We start from the raw sequence: 16,594 nt of genomic DNA, 5'->3' as shown, positions 1-16,594 counted from the left end.
AGAAAGCTGTATATCCATATAATAGGATATTATTAGGTAGGTTTAGTCACTAAGTCATTTCCGACTCTTGCAACCCCACAGACTGTAGCCCGCCAGGCTCCTCTGTCCATGGGATTTCCCAGGCAAGAATACTGGAGTGGGTTGCCATTTCCTTCTCCAGGGGATCTTCCTGACCCAGGGATCGAACCCAGATATCAAACCCAGGTCTCCCACATTGCAGGCAGACTCTTTACCATTGAGCCACCAGGGAAGTCCAATAGGATGCCACTCAGACATAAAGAGAAACGAAATACATATTTCAGATACATGCTAGAACATGGTTGCACCTCAAAAAGATTATGCTAAGTGAAAGAAGCTGGATGCAAAAGACTTCATATTGTAAGATTCTATTCATAGGAAATGTCCAGAAAAGACAAATTATCTATAGAGACAGAAAGCACACTAGTGGCTGCCTGGGTCTGGGGTAGAAGGAAGGATTACCCGCGAACAGGCTGATAGAAATCTGGGGAGTGATTGAAATGCTCTATAACTGAACTGTGTTGATGGTTGCACAATTCTATTAATTTACTACAAATCATTGAATTGTACACTTACAATGGGTAGACTTCTGTGGCTTTTAAATTGTACTTCAGTAAAGCTCTTAAAATAAATAAATACAAATCTGAAACTGAAAAAAAATCTTGATTTCAGGAAGCATAATTAAAATACTATCTCCATGACATAATACAAAGGTTTTCCTTAACCTAGCCATATAACTTTTATTTGTATATTTTCAAACTACATGTGTAAGATACTGACATTGTTCAGTGATGTTAGCCCAGGCCCTAAATGATCTTAAGCTTTCTGAATTAAATTCTGTGGTCCCTGTGATTGCTCAATAAACAGCAGTAAATTTACAAACTCTAAAAATAGACAATACTGGCCTTTTCTTGGGCTCATTTCAGAGAAAAATAGAGCAATAAAAGCGAGCCTGAGAAGCAATTCAAATCCCCAGATTGTCTGAGTAATCAACTGTATTATATATAATCATTATGACCTAGAAACATTTCATCTGAAGCAGCAAAGGCTGACCCAGTAATTGATTTAATAGCTGTCTTCAACGACATGAAGGGTTTTACAGGGAAACTATAGGACGAGTTCTCCTCTCTTTCCATTGAGAGCCAAACAAAACAAAGTGATTTAGTAATCAGCAAGGTACACAGAGATTAAACACAAATAACACTGACAGTAACTGCTACCAGATACTGGAATATACTTAACATATTTGTTCAAGCTGTTTCCTTGGCAATCATTAAGACTGGACAAGACAGATGGCTGTGGTGTGATGGCAGAAATGCCTGTGAGGGGTCATCAGGTATGGGCAGATCTGTCTGTGGGAATGCAACATACTTCCACATGCCATACCTCGATATCCCGATTCAGTTGCTTCACTATGGCAGTGATGTTTCTGATGTGCTCCTCCAAGAAAAGCCTGGCCAAGCGGTCGCCTCCCCCTTTGTTCTGCATTTTCTGCAAGCTGCTGACGATGTCGTCTTTGATCCGGAAGGCGTGCTCCACGAGCGCAGCCGTGGTTTTCTCGTGGCAGAGGATCCTGTCTTCCAGTTGCTCCACTAGGCTAACGGATGAGTAAGGTGCCATGGTCAGGGACTGGCTGTGTCGGGGCATCGTTCGAACTCGCCTACAGAAGGGAGCCCCACATTACTAGGTTGTCAGTTGGGAAAAAAGTCATTTTTAAAGCCAGATTCAAGACTTCCCAGGAAAGGCAGATTATCTATCCTTACAAACTAAATGAAGATTTGCAGCAGAGTTTCTGCCCCAAAGAGTTTTCTTTGTGAGACAGGCAGCATCTTTAATCAACGGTCCACAGAGAGTCAAGTGTACTGGTAGCAGGCTCCATGCCCTCCCATGCAGCAAGAGGCTGCAGGATCAAAGCTTATTAACAAAATCACTGGACCTGCTTTCCTTCCCCCTTCCCCTAGAGCAGTGGCTACAAACTCAAATGCCTACAAGGGTCAAGCTGTGGATATAAATGAGTGAAGCATACCACACAGGATACACTAGGGCATGGCAGGGACTTTGGAAAACTGAAAGGGGCATTCCTCACCTAAGGGAGCCACAATTCTGTTCCACCTGTGAATAACCATTTGGGAATGCAGATTCATTCTTCCAGATCATCTGATATTTCAAGAAGAACAAGGAAATTTGGGCTTGTATGTGAAGCCACCTGATTTTTATTTTATTTATGTATTTTTGGCCACGCCACAAGGCATGTGGGATCTTAGTTCCCCGACCAGGGATCGAACCCGTGCCCCCTGCATCGGAAGCACAGAGTCTTAACCACTGGACCACCAGGGAAGTCCCCACCTGATTTTTAAAATGTTAACAACTCATTTAAAAAGTATTTAAGATGATCCAGGCCAAAAAATGTATTACTTCTATGAGCCAGTTTTGGCCTATGGACACCCAATTTGCAACTTCTCATTTAAAAGTTTTAGTGGAGATACCAGCCCATAAGCCTCCAGAGGTACATTTTATTGTTAATCAGAAGTACGACTGTAATGCCAGGCTACCGTGAAATCTCCACCGGTCACAATCACTGAATGGTCCATAGTGTCCTACAAGTCAGAAGCTGGAGAGGGGACACAACAGTACTACTCTTGCCCTTAAGAAAACTCATTCTTGGATATAAAAGAAGCTGCAAGGCTTCTTTTATAATGACCATCATGCCCACTAGCAGCCCTCATGGAATTGGTGGAAAGTAAAAGTATACCTTAGATGCATATTTTCCATATATTATACCTTTCCTCGGTGACAAGAGAAGGAAATACTGTGCTCCGTTGGGCCATTTTCTTTTTAATAATTCACATCTGTTGAAAAAATAAGCATTAAATTATTTAACAGTTTATATCTAGAACATAAATGACCTTGGAGATTTCCCTGGTGGCTCAGACAATAAAGAATCTGCCTGCAATGCTGGAGACCCAGGTTCACTTCTTGGGTGGGGAAGATTCCCTGGAGAAGGGAATGACAACCCAACTGCCTGGAGGAATTCTTGCCTGGAGAATTCCATGGACAATGGAGCCTGGTGGGCTACAGTCCATGGGGTAGCAAAGTGTTGGACATGACTAAGTGACTAACACATACATACATACAAATCTTATTATTAAGTTACTAAAGGCATCAAAAATTATGCTGACATGCTGATCAGTTATATTATTAAATATCTTACATATGATAGAAACAGAAGATGTCCCAAAATTAGGAGAAAAGAATCAAGAATCAAAATGCTTTTGAACTTAATACCATAAGCCCTGCTGGACAGATCAACATGCGTGCGTACATGCTAAGTCAAGTTTCCTAAAGTTTTCTCACCTCATATCTGCATCTCAAGTTTGAAGAACCACTTTTATAGATACAAGATAGTTTCTTCAACAGACTTAAGTCAATCTTGTACTTCTCCATAGAGCTATACAGAAAACTATCTTAGGAAATTTATCTCAGCAAATTTAGTAAATTCCATAGCAAATTAAGAGCATTATTTTAAAAAATAATCTTAATAGAATAATGTATGATCAATGGGGTCTAATTTGGGCGAATTTATCTATCTACTAAGAGAATGAAATGATACTCTTCATTAAAACTTTAAAGCTGTTATAAGATATGATCATTCACATTACATCAGGAGTATATAAGGAACATTTGATCATCACAATGCATTAGAAATCTGAAAAAATTAGAGGTTTTAAAAATATTTCATTACTTAGGTTTCTCAATACTGCTGTTAATTGCCTTAAAACAGTGAAAGTCTAGTAACTATGATAAGATTCAGTAATTAGTTCTCATTTAGATGCTGGATTGAGAAATGCTTTTCTGATTAAAACCATTGTTTTGGCATCATCTACCCAGTATGTTATTTTTAGAGTTTCAAAATGTGAACTTTTCCCTTTCCTAGACAAATAACTTTGAATTTAAACAAATTACATTTAAGAAAAAAAAGTGTTCAATGCCAAACAAGCTATGATGCCAAAAGAGCTCTTCAGTATTAAAGAAAATAATTTGTCATTTAAACTACAAAAATTAGGCCAGTGTGAAATATGTAGAATCACAGAATCTTTACAATTTTAAAGTTGTAAAATATCTTAGTTGAGATATTAATCTAAAGAATAACCCAACCTAAGAGACATTCATTCATCAGAAGGACTGATGATGAAGCTCCAATACTCTGGCCACCTGATGCGCAGAGTCAACTCACTGGAAAAGACCTTGATGCTGGCAAAGACTGAAGGCAGGAGGAGAAGGGGATGAAAGAGGATGAGATAGTTAAATGGCATCACTGACTCAATGGACACGAGTTTGAGCAAGCTCCAGGAAATGGTGAAGGACAGGGAAGCCTGGTGTGCTGCGGTCCATGGGGTCGCAAAGAGTCAGACAAGACTGAGCCACTGAACAACAACAAAAAAGAGACATTTGGCATCTACTATATAGCCAACTAACCTAGATAGAAACAACAAAAATCTCCTCCCCAAAGGGCTGTCAAGCCTACAGAAATAGTAGACATCTAAAGCAACTTGGAAACAACGAAGTAAGTGGCCAACTAACCACAAGAACAAAAAAGCACAGGTAGAAAACACTAACTCATAACCTTATATTCAGGGACTTCCCAGGTGGTCTAGTGGTTAAGAATCCACCTGCCAATGCAGGGGACATTGGTCGATCCCTGGTCTGGGAAGATCCCACATGCCTTGAGGCAACTAAGCCCATGCAACACAACTACTGAAGCCCATGCACTCTAGGGCCCACAGGCTGCAACTATTAAGCCTGTGCACCCTAGAGCCTATACTCTACAACGAGAGAAACCATCGCAATGAGAAACTCACACATCACAACTAGACAGTAGCCCCCGCTCAATACAACTAGAGAAAACCCCCAGAAAGAAGACTCAGCACGACTATAAATAAATATATAAACAAATATTTTTAAGTTATGGTCACCGTCATGTTTAGTTCAGTTCAGCTGCTCAGTTGTGTCTGACTCTGCAACCCCATGAACCGCAGCACACCAGGCCTCCCTGTCCATCACCAACGCCTGGAGTTTACCCAAATTCATGTCCATTGAGTCAGTGATGCCATCCAACCATCTCATCCTCTGTCGTCCCCTTCTCCTGCCCTCAAATCTTTCCCGGCATCAGGGTCTTTTAAAATGAGTCAGTTCTTCGCATCAGGTGGCCAAAGTATTGGAGTTTCAGCTTCAACATCAGTCCTTCCAATGAACACCCAAGACTGATCTCCTTTAGGATGGACTGGTTGGATCTTCTTGTAGTCCAAGGGACTCTCAAGAGGCTTCTCCAACACCACAGTTCAAAAGCATCAATTCTTTGGCGCTCAGCTTTCTTTATAGTCCAACTTTCACATCCATACGTGACTACTGGAAAAACCATAGCCTTGACTAGACTGACCTTAGTTGACAAAGTAATGTCTCTGCTTTTTAATATGCTGTCTATGTTGGTCATAACTTTCCTTCCAAGGAGTAAGGGTCTTTTAATTTCATGGCTGCAGTCACCATCTGCAGTGATTTTGGAGCCCAAAAAAAATGAAGTCTAACACTGTTTCCGTTGTTTCCCCATCTATCTGCCATGAAGTGATGGAACCAGATGCTATGATCTTAGTTTTCTGAATGTTGAGCTTTAAGCCAACTTTTTCACTCTCCTCTTTCACTTTCATCTAGAGGCTCTTTAGTTCTTCTTCACTTTCTGCCATAAGGGTGGTGTCATCTGCATATCTGAGGTTATGGATATTTCTCCCGGCAATCTTGATTTCAGCTTGTGCTTCTTCCAGCCCAGCGTTTCTCATGATGTACTCTGCATATAAGTTAAATAAGCAGGGTGACAATGTACAGCCTTGACGTACTCCTTTTCCTATCTGGAAGCAGTCTGTTGTTCCATGTCCAGTTCTAACTGTTGCTTCCTGACCTGCATACAGGTTTCTCAAGAGGCAGGTCAGGTGGTCTGGTATGCCCATCTCTTTCAGAATTTTCCACAGTCTATTGTGATCCACACAGTCAAAGGCTTTGGCATAATCAATAAAGCAGAAAGAGATGTTTTTCTGGAATTCTCTTGCTTTTTTGATGATCCAGCGGATGTTGGCAATTGGATCTCTAGTTCCTTTGCCTTTCTAAACCCAGCTTGAACATCTGGAAGTTCTCGGTTCACATATTGTTGAAGCCTAGCTTGGAGAATTTTGAGCATTACTTTACTAGCGTGTGAGATGAGTGCAATTGTGTGGTAGTTTGAGCATTCTTTGGGATTGGAATGAAAATCAACATTTTCCAGTCCTGTGGCCACCTCTGAGTTTTCCAAATTTGCTGGCGTATTGAATGCATCACTTCCACAGCATCATCTTTCAGGATTTGAAATAGCTTAACTGTAATTCCATCAGCTTCACTAGCTTTATTCATAATGATGCTTCCTAAGGCCCCCTTGACTTCACATTCCAGGATGTCTGGCTCTAGGTGAGTGATCACACCATCATGATTATCTGGGTTGTGAATATCTTTTTTGTACAGTTCTTCTGTGTATTCTTGCCACCTCTTCTTAATATCTTCTGCTTCTGTTAGGTCCATACCATTTCTGTCCTTTATTGTGCCCATCTTTGCATGAAAAGTTCCCTTGGTATCTCCAGTTTTCTTGAAGAGATCTCTAGTCTTTCCCATTCTGTTGTTTTCCTCTATTTCTTTGCACTGATCACTGAGGAAGGCTCTGTTATCTCTCCTTGCTATTCTTTGGAACTCTGCATTCAAATGTATCTTTCCTTTTCTCCTTTGCTTTTTGCTTCTCTTCTTTTCATGGCTATTTGTAATGCCTCCTCAGACAGCCATTTTGCTTTTTTGCATTTCTTTTTCTTGGCAATGGTCTTGATTCCTGTCTTCTGTACACTGCAGTATTATTTAAAATAATGAAGATATGGACACTACCTAAGTGTGATTAATAAATAAAATGTGAAATACACACACACACACATATATGTATGTGCAGTGAAATACTATTCCGCCAGAAAAAAGGATAAAATCTTGCCATTTGCTACAACACGGATGGACTTTGAGGGCATTAAGCTAAGAAATAAGTCAGAAGGTGAAAGACAAAAACTATATGGTCTTTAAATCTTAAAAAACAAAACACATAAAAATCATACCAAACTTACAGATACAGAAAACGGAATGATGGTTGCCAGAGGTAGGCACTTGGGAGCAGGCAAAATGGATGAAAGGGTCTAAAGGGTCAAACTTCCAGCTATAAAATAAATAAGTCATAGGAATGTAATGTTAGCGTGGTGACTGCAGTTAATAATACAGTACTGCATACTTGAATGATCCTAACAAAGTAAATCTTAAAATTTCTCATCACATACATACAAAACTTTGTAACTATGTGTGTTGATACATAAGACTTATTATGGTGATCATTTTGCAATATATACAAATACCAAATCATTTTATTATGTACCTAAAGTTAATATAATGCTCTATGTCAATAAAACCTCAATTTGCAAGTTTTTAACAACAACAACAACAAAAAATCCATGGGGAGGAAAAAAGGGAGAGCTCTTTGTTTTCTTCCTGGGTAGCAGCCAGGTCAGCAAAGAACTGATGAGAATGGATAGGATTTCCCAAAGTAGAGAACAGAGAGACCGTGCCACACTTTCTCTCCTCCACATTCCAGCATTATCTCTACATCCTTTATTCTCAACATACTCTGGCCTAACTCCTTCTTCAGCCTCATCCTAGGCCACTTCATACCATAGTCGTCTCCTCCAGCCAGCCCTAACCTTCTGCATGGCCACACTCCCCACCACTGTCCTTTAGCATGTAATGCACTTCACTACCACCATAACTTTGCCTGTGTGCTATATCAGAAATGCCCTTCCCATCCCTGCCTGCCTAGAAAACTCACCCCCATCCTGAAAGATCCCACCTGCCCTTCAAGTCATAAAATGGCTTGTCTGTATTCTTCAGCTCTTTATCCTATGAGTTTTATGTTTTATTATTTTCAGCTGTTAGGCAGTCTGTCTCCTCCTACTTATACGCCACTTAAGGGCATGTATCAAACCCTTTTTTCTTTTTTAAAGATTGTTTGATGTGGACCATTTTTAAAGTCTTTATTGAATTTTTTGCAATATTGTTTCTGCTTTATGTTTTGGTTTTCTGGCCATAACGCATGTGGGACCTTAGCTCTCCGACCAGAGATCGAACCCGAATCCCCAGCATCAGAAGGTTAAGTCTTAACCACTGGACCACCAGGGAAGTAAGTAGCTGACCTACAAGAATCTACACAAAGAGAGCATGACTAGCACTCCAGTATCAGAAACTGCAGCAAGTAAGGCATTAGAGTGGAGGTCATGGCAACCCACTCTAGTATTCTTGCATGGAGAATTCCATGGACAAATAAACCTGGCAGGCTACAGTCCATAAGGTCGCACAGAGTCAGACAGGACCACAGCAACTTAGCACACATGCACGCACGCAAGGCATTAAAGAATATGGTTTAGTTAAACGTACAGTTGGCTTCTCTGGTGGCTCAGTGGTAAAGAATCTGCCTGCAATGCAGGAGACCTGGGTTCAAACCCTGGGTCAGGAAGATCCCCTGGAGAAGGAAATGGCAACCCATTCCAGTATTCTTGCCTGGAGAATTCGAAGGACAGAGGAGCCTCACAGGCCTCAGTCCATGGGGTCCCAACGAGTCGGACATGACTGAGAGACTAAAACATAACACACACAGTCCTCAGGACTCCCCTGGTGGTCCACTGGAAGTTCCCTTCCAATGCAGTGGACTCAGGTTTGTTCCCTGGTTGGGGAACTAAGACCCCACGTGCCATGGAGCAACTAAGCCCACTCACAACTACGAAGCCCACGCACCACAAGGAAGACCCCGAATGCCACAGTGTGCCGCGGCCAAATAAATAAATAAATATTTTTTTAAAAAAAGAATCGTTCTCTACTGAGACTCCACCCCCAACATTAGCCACTCAGTATATTACCTGTGAATGAATGGAGACCTTTGCAATGCCCTTTTCCAAAGGTCATTTCATTCACCTGGAATTATCCTGCCTGAGCAGACCCCGTCCATCATACACCCTTTCCGAAAAACAAGTCTATCCACCACTCATTGCCTGAGATTGCTTTTCAATAACACACCTCCCTGTAACAACCCAAGCACTGTGCACTCTCCATGACAGAAAATGTCACAAGGCATGAGCCTACAACGCATACTGGGGTCTGTTCAGAACTGGGGCCCCTTTCATGAGTGTGGCAGATGTGTTTATCTGTCAGGTCTCTTGGTTGGTTAGTGTTCTTTTTGGAACAACGCGATCTGTATTGCCAATAAGTAAGGATTCAAAATAAACACTGGATTTTGAATTGGATTCAAAGTCATTGGATTAAGTGACATCTCAAATATTCTTCCCAGATCTTCCCACTGTCAGTTCTGCCCACTGCCTGAAGTTTTCAGCTCCTGCGCGTTTTATAAATCTGCCCTCTGGCACCACGAGTGGGTCTGCAATATGAACAGGCAGGTCTAGGTGGTACACTGTTTTGATTGTGTCATATTTCATTGTTACAGTAACAAACTCCAGTTTATGAGGTTAGAAACTTGGGAAAATTTAGGGAAGGGACAGGTAGGTGAAGCAAGGACAGGATAATTAAAAGAAATAAGAAAAAACAAATCTCAATGCCTAAAATGTGCAATGTATCAATAGAATTTGGAGGTTCACACAAGAGTAAAGGAAAATGCTGTTATCTAAACCAAAACACTTACTTGTGGTTAGGAAGATTCTGGGTATATACATATGTGTATATAGTCTCGGATACATATATATGATATTTTAATGACAAAAGGAGACATTAATGCCAAGCAATAGTTCTATTTTTCTAAGCAAGATGACACTAGAGTATTATTTTAATGCAAAATGATACATGAACAAAAATGACAATTTTTACAGAAAAATTAAAATTTAGTTTTTCAGTTTACTATTAAAATACAGCACTGATATGTTCTACCAAGTGTCAGAATTTTAAAAAAAAAAAAGGGCAAAGCATTTATGAATAAAGTGGTTGTAACGTGGTGGTGGAAAAAAAAAAAACAACCTGATTTTCTTATAGTTAAAAATAGTGAAAGGATAGAGGGCGGAGAACAGTGGAAGGCATGTCTAGGAAGACAGGTGGGAGTATTCCCTAACTGATCTCAGAGGCCAGGCTCAAGCAAGGACTCTGTCCTGGTGCAGCGAGGAGTGGTCAGGGACGGAAGACTCAAGGGTGGTGAACGGGCAGCTGCGAGAGCATCTCAAATAGGGGAGAGGTCACAGTGGTAGATGCTGTACCAGAATCCAGACTAGGAGGCATGGGATGGGGCCAGGGAGGGAGCAGGGATGGAGGATCCCCCCAGAGCCCCTTTCCTCCTTTCTCCCCTCTGCCTCCTGTCCTTGGATTTTCTTTTTCTTTTTTCCCACTCATCCCTCTCCCTTCATCTTCCTTGTTTCTCTTTCCCCCTTCTTCACTTCCCCTTTCCAGGGGCCATTTTCCTCCCCTCCATGTCTCTCCTCTCCCCTCTCCCTTCCCACAACTACAGTCTGACACACCTTTCCATCACGGGAGACAAGAGTGATGGGGTCAGGATGGTCCTTACTTGAAGCCTGGCTCCCCCAATAACTACGTGATCCTAGCAGGCTGGCCTCGGCTTATCGGCTTGGGGACACAGAACAGCTGCTCCCTTTTTGGGGTGTTGACCCCTAGTCAAGCACTCAAGCAGCATGTTTATGGACATTAATGGAATTCACCCTAACAATCACTCCTGAACAGACTGATCTTATCACCTCCATTTAACCAGAGGGAACTGAGACCTACAAATGTTCAGCAACTGGCTTGACGTCACAGGAAGGAAGACAGCAGGGATCTGGGCCTAAGGCCCCCGCCTCTTCATCAGCAGGCATCATCCACAAGGAGGTGGCAGGGTGTCAGAACAGTCTGGCCTCAGGGCACTTGATATGCTTCCAGAAAGGGCTCTTCCTTTCTCTTCCATAGTTAATATCTCTTCATCACATCTGATAGAAAACATATCTATCTTTAAAACTAAAACATATAAAAAGTTCAGCAAATAGTATTCATATGCTTAAAGTAATGCTGTTTATTTTGGGGAGATTGTGGGGGAAATCATCAGGTACTTGCTATCACTCTTTCATTTGGCCAAAGCTATTTCTCCTGGCACAAATATATGCTGAGGTTACAGCTGGACAGACACCACGCCACCATCACTTGTATTTTCAAAACCAGACCAATACACACACACACACACACACACACACACACACACACAGAATGCCATGCAACACACATACTTTCTGTGAAGAAATTTGGATAATTTCAAAGAACACCTTTCTTTAATGTGAAAAAATGCCTTTCATGGTTAATAAAATAATTTTAAAATTCAGTTCAGATCAGTCACTCAGTTGTGTCTGACTCTTTGCGACCCCATGAACCACAGTATGCCAGGCCTACTTGTCCATCACCAACTCCCATAGTCCACCCAAACCCATGTCCATTGTATTGGTGATGCCATCCAACCATCTCACCATCTGTCATCCCCTTCTCCTCCTGCCCTTAATCTTTCCCAGCATCAGGATCTTTTAAAATGAGTCAGCTCTCTGCATCAGATGGCCAAAGTATTGGAGTTTCAGCTTCAGCATCAGTCCTTCCAATCAAGATTCAGGACTGATCTCCTTTAGGATGGACTGGTTGGATCTCCTTGCAGTCCAAGGGACTCTCAGGAGGCTTCTCCAACACCATAGTTCAAAAGCATCAATTTTTTGGCGCTCAGCTTTCTCTACAGTCCAACTGTCACATCCATACATGACTACTGGAAAAACCATAGCCTTGACTAGATGGAACTTGTTGGCAAAGTAATATCTCTGCTTTTTAATATGCTGTCTAGGTTGGTCATAACTTCCAAGGAGCAAGTGTCTTTTAATTTCATGGCTGCAACCACCATCCACAGTGATTTTGGAGCCCAGAAAAATAAAATCAGCCACTGTTTCCACTGTTTCCCCATCTATTTGCCATGAAGTGATGGAACCAGATGCCATGATCTTAGTTTTCTGAATGTTGAGCTTTAAGTCAACTTTTTCACTCTCCTCTTTCACTTTCATCAAGAGGCTCTTTAGTTCTTCTTCACTCTCTGCCATAAGCATGGTGTCATCTGCATATCTGAGGTTAGATATTTTTCTTGGCAATCTTGATTCCAGCTTGTGCTTCCTCCAGCCCAGCATTTCTCATGATGTACTCTGCATATAAGTTAAATAAGCAGGGTGACAATATACAGCCTTGTCATACTTCCTTTCCTATTTGGAAGCAGTCTGTTGTTCCATGTCCAGTTCTAACCATTGCTTCCTGACCTGCATACAGGTTTCTCAAGAGGCAGGTGAGGTGATCTGGCATTCCCATCTCTTTCAGAATTTTCCAGTTTATTGTGACCCACACAGTCAAAGGCTTTGGCATAATCAATAAAGCAGAAATAGATGCTTTTCTGGAACTTTATTGCTTTTTTGATGATCCAGCGGATGTTGGCAATTTGATCTCTGGTTCCTCTGCCTTTTCTAAAACCAGCCTGAACATCTGGAAGTTCATGGTTCACATATTGCTGAAGCCTGGCTTGGCAATTTTTTTACTTTACTATCCTGTGAGATGAGCGCAATTGTGTGGTAGTTTGAGCATTCTTTGGCATTGCCTTTCTTTGGAATTGGAATGAAAACTGACCTTTTCCAGTCCTGTGGCCACTGCTGAGTTTTCCGAATTTGCTGGCATATTGAGTGCAGCACTTTCACAGCATCATCTTTCAGGATTTGAAATAGCTCAACTGGAATTCCATCGCCTCCACTAGCTTTGTTCGTAGTGATGCTTCCTAAGGCCCACCTGGCTTCACATTCCAGGATGTCCGGCTCTAGGTGAGTGGGAGTGATGACACCTTTGTGATTATCTGGGTTGTGAATATCTTTTTTGTACAGTTCTTCTGTGTATTCTTGCCATCTCTTCTTAATATCTTCTGCTTCTGTTAGGTCCATACCATTTCTGTCCTTTATTGTGCCCATCTTTGCATGAAAAGTTCCCTTGGTATCTCTAATTTTCTTGAAGAGATCTCTAGTCTTTCCCATTCTGTTGTTTTCCTCTATTTCTTTGCATTGATCGCTGAGGAAGGCTTTCTTATCTCTCCTTGCTATTCTTTGCAACTCTGCATTCAAATGGGTATATCTTTCCTTTTCTCCTTTGCTTTTCACTTCTCTCCTTTTCACAGCTATATGTAAGGCCTCCTCAGACAGCCATTTTGTTTTGCATTTGTTTTTCTTGGGGATGGTCTTGCTCCCTGTCTCCTGTAAAATGTCACGAACCTCCGTCCATAGTTCATCAGGCACTCTATCAGGTCTAGTCCCTTAAATCTATTTCTCACTTCCACTGTATAGTCATAAGGGATTTGATTTAGGTCATACCTGAATGGTCTAGTGGTTTTCCCCACTTTCTTCAATCTAAGTCTGAATTTGGCAATAAGGAGTTCATGATCTGAGCCACAGTCTGCTACATAAATGCATGAAGAACAAATTGAAAACCACCACTCAGTAACTGCCAATGTTTATATCAGCTTACCTTTTTTTGAGATCTATTTTCAGGATATATATAATTTTTCCTTTTTGAAAAAAATGGCATCCTACTCTATAAGTACCCTGCATTTCCTAAATGATACTATATCCTGAACATTTTTGTATCAATATATGAAGATACATATCAAAATTTCTAATGCCTGCATAATATTCCATTAAATGGACATACTGTCAGTGTTAGGCAGCTTCTGACTGATGGATATTTACACTGAAATACTATTTCTAATTAGGGTTTGGTTCAACTTTTTGGTCTCTTATTTTCCCTTGTTCTATGAAATAACACAGTTAGTATTAAAAAGTCAGTGGGGCAAATTGCAAGCTACTTCCAAAACTGAAGTTTAGATGAGACTCTGACCATGAAACCTGAAGAATCAAGAAGGGATAAAGTCAGCAGATCTGTCAGAACAACCCAAGATCCTGCCAACGCTTACAAGTGAAACATGGCAAACAGTCACCACACCTGTGATCACTGGCTCACTGTCAGTCTTGGGCTCTATGCTGTGAGCTCCATGGGAAGCTGTGCTGTCCACAGCTCAATCCCCAGCACCCAGCACGTAGCTGATCAATAAGTGTTTGCCAGGTGAATGAATCTCAAGGATAGAGGACTAAAACGAAGTCATTTCAAAATGCTGAATTTAATCAATTGAATTATATTCTGACAAAAGAAGGAATGTGCAACCAGAAAGGGAGATGGTACACACAGCGTGTCTAGGAAAAGCAGAGTACAGAGGCAAAACTGATCAGTGTTTCCAAGAACCTGGGGCAGCAGGAAGAACCCTCTTTTGGAGAGGGATGCATTAAGCTCTCAGGGCTCAGTGACATGGACCACTAAGAAGATCCTGCTCACTCCTCCTGCCCTGAGCCCACACTCATCAAGCACATCATTTAGTTTCCAGTGTGGATGTGCGTAAAAGGAAAAGACACAGGAATCAGCAAACTCGAGGCCCAGGCTAACAGCCAGTTACTCTTATCATGAATTAATACTCTGACATGACACCTTTGATGAGACTTGGACTTGGATAAGTCAGTCTTCTGAAATCTGAATGTCTCTGACTGTCCTAATAGGGCTGAATATTTAAACCATGATGCTGAAACATGCTGATCACAACATGGTACCTATTGTGAAAGCCAGGCTTCTATGAAGGTGGCCCCCATGCTCCTCACTTTCAGGAATTCATACCAGTGTAAACCCTCCCCTGAGTGTGGAGGAACCTGTGACTTGCTCTTAACCAACAGAATACAGCAGAGACCAGCTGAGTGGCAATTACCTGGTCTCTGCCAGCAGGTGTAGTCACCTGGGATTATGACACCAAATTATATAGGGTGTGGTTCTGCTTACTGGGAAGAGAATAACTATGTCATAATCTAACGTTTAAGTCTGTTAATAGATATCTAAATGGTTTCCTTGCTTAGAAAAATCTCAAAAGGATACTGTAGAAAGAATAAGAATTTTAACAGGTTTTTTTTCTAACATTGGCTCTGTTTTGGCCAGTAGAAGCAAATTATGAAATAAATCTAGTTTGCTGCAAGAGATGAAAACACAAGAAATACCAATTTATCCCATCAGATTGGCAGGTGAAGTGTGAACAGGAACACATGGGACACATTAGGGACAACAGGAACACCACGTGGGAATGTGAGTCAGTACCATGACTTTGGAAAGTAATCTTCAAGATCTAGGAAAGCTGAAGATACACAAGCCTCATGGCCCAACAATTTCACTGCTAAGAACTGCCCCAAAAGCTTCTCACACACGACCACAGGAGACCTTTAGAAGAATACTTAAGGCAGCACTGTCTTCTAAAAGCAAAAAAGTGGGCAGAGAGGGGAACTAAACACCCATCATTAGGCAAATGGATGGATAAACTGTGATAGTCATGGAATGAAAGAACTAGCAGTTGTGGAAAAATTGGATTACAATGACAAGTCCAAAATGAGTGAATCTCACAAGCATATTAAAAAAGCAAGCTGAAGAAGGATATGGACATGATGATGACATTTTAGAGGTTGACATTTATGACATCATAAAGGTTTAAAATGTGCCAATTAACCTGCCAAATCTATAATATCTAAAGATGAACAAGGAAATGACCAACGCCAAATCAGGGTCATATTCATCTCTGAGTGGGAGACAGAGGACTACAGGAGGCTTCAACTCAATGTATAACATTTTACTTCTTCAATTTATTTGTCATTATATCACCGAAAAAGAAAGTACTTCCTCCTGCCCCCTCCTTAAAAAAACACAAATCTGTAAAGATCATGAGCTTGAAGGGAGTCAAACTGTTAGTCCTTCAAGGACATGCACAGAACTCAAACTTGCCCTGTACATTCTAGGGAGCACCAGATTAGAATTATAAGGCAATAGTATCTAATCTCCAGCAAATCTCTACCCTTCATGCCTTTTTCCATACTTAATATGTGATCTTATCTAGACGTTAACATTTATATAAACATCTATTGGTTAAATGTCCACCAATAAAAGAGTAGCAAATTAAAATGAACTGTGGTGTTGGAAAATACTCTTGAGAGTCACTTGGACTGCAAGGAGATCCAACCAGTCGATCCTAAAGGAGATCAGTCCTGAATATTCGTTGGAAGGACTGATGCTGAAGCTGAAGCTCCAATACTTTAGCCACCTGATGGGAAGAACTGACTCACTGAAAAAGACCCTGATGCTGGGAAAGACTAAAGGCAGGAGAAGGGGATGACAGAGGATGAGATGGTTGGATGGCATCACCGACTCGATGGACATGAGTTTGAGCAAGCTCTGGGAGCTGGTGATGGACAGGGAAGCCTGGCATGCTGCAGTCCATGGGGTCACAAAGAGTTGGACACGACTGAGCAACTGAACTGAAATGAAAATTAAAATATGGCACCTCCACTCAAAAGGATATCTATAG

The 16,594-nt window shown here is 41.3% G+C and overlaps 1 protein-coding gene and 1 non-coding gene across 4 annotated transcripts in view; both read right to left on the bottom strand.

Moving 5' to 3' along the window:
• The window catches only part of FAM81A (family with sequence similarity 81 member A), an 82,403-nt gene that overhangs the window by 55,079 nt on the left and 10,730 nt on the right, over positions 1-16,594 (bottom strand). For 2 of the 3 annotated variants that reach the window (XM_061158391.1, XM_061158392.1), the window contains exons 2-3: positions 2,800-2,867; positions 1,405-1,678 (exon numbers count right to left, since the gene is read on the bottom strand). In XM_061158391.1, the coding sequence (XP_061014374.1) occupies positions 1,405-1,678; positions 2,800-2,846 (321 nt within the window). In that variant the 5' untranslated portion in view covers positions 2,847-2,867. Of the gene's footprint in view, positions 1-1,404; positions 1,679-2,770; positions 2,868-16,594 lie in introns of all 3 variants that reach the window. The other variant, XM_061158393.1, reaches the window with a different exon arrangement.
• Positions 2,283-2,355, bottom strand: TRNAG-UCC (transfer RNA glycine (anticodon UCC)). Its single transcript has one exon. It is a non-coding gene; the product is annotated as a tRNA-Gly (tRNA).

The sequence above is a fragment of the Dama dama genome, chromosome 12 (assembly GCF_033118175.1).
Source record: "Dama dama isolate Ldn47 chromosome 12, ASM3311817v1, whole genome shotgun sequence".
Lineage (NCBI taxonomy): Eukaryota > Metazoa > Chordata > Mammalia > Artiodactyla > Cervidae > Dama > Dama dama.
Note: the sequence above shows the minus strand (reverse complement) of the source record. Positions and strands in the feature narration are given on the sequence as shown.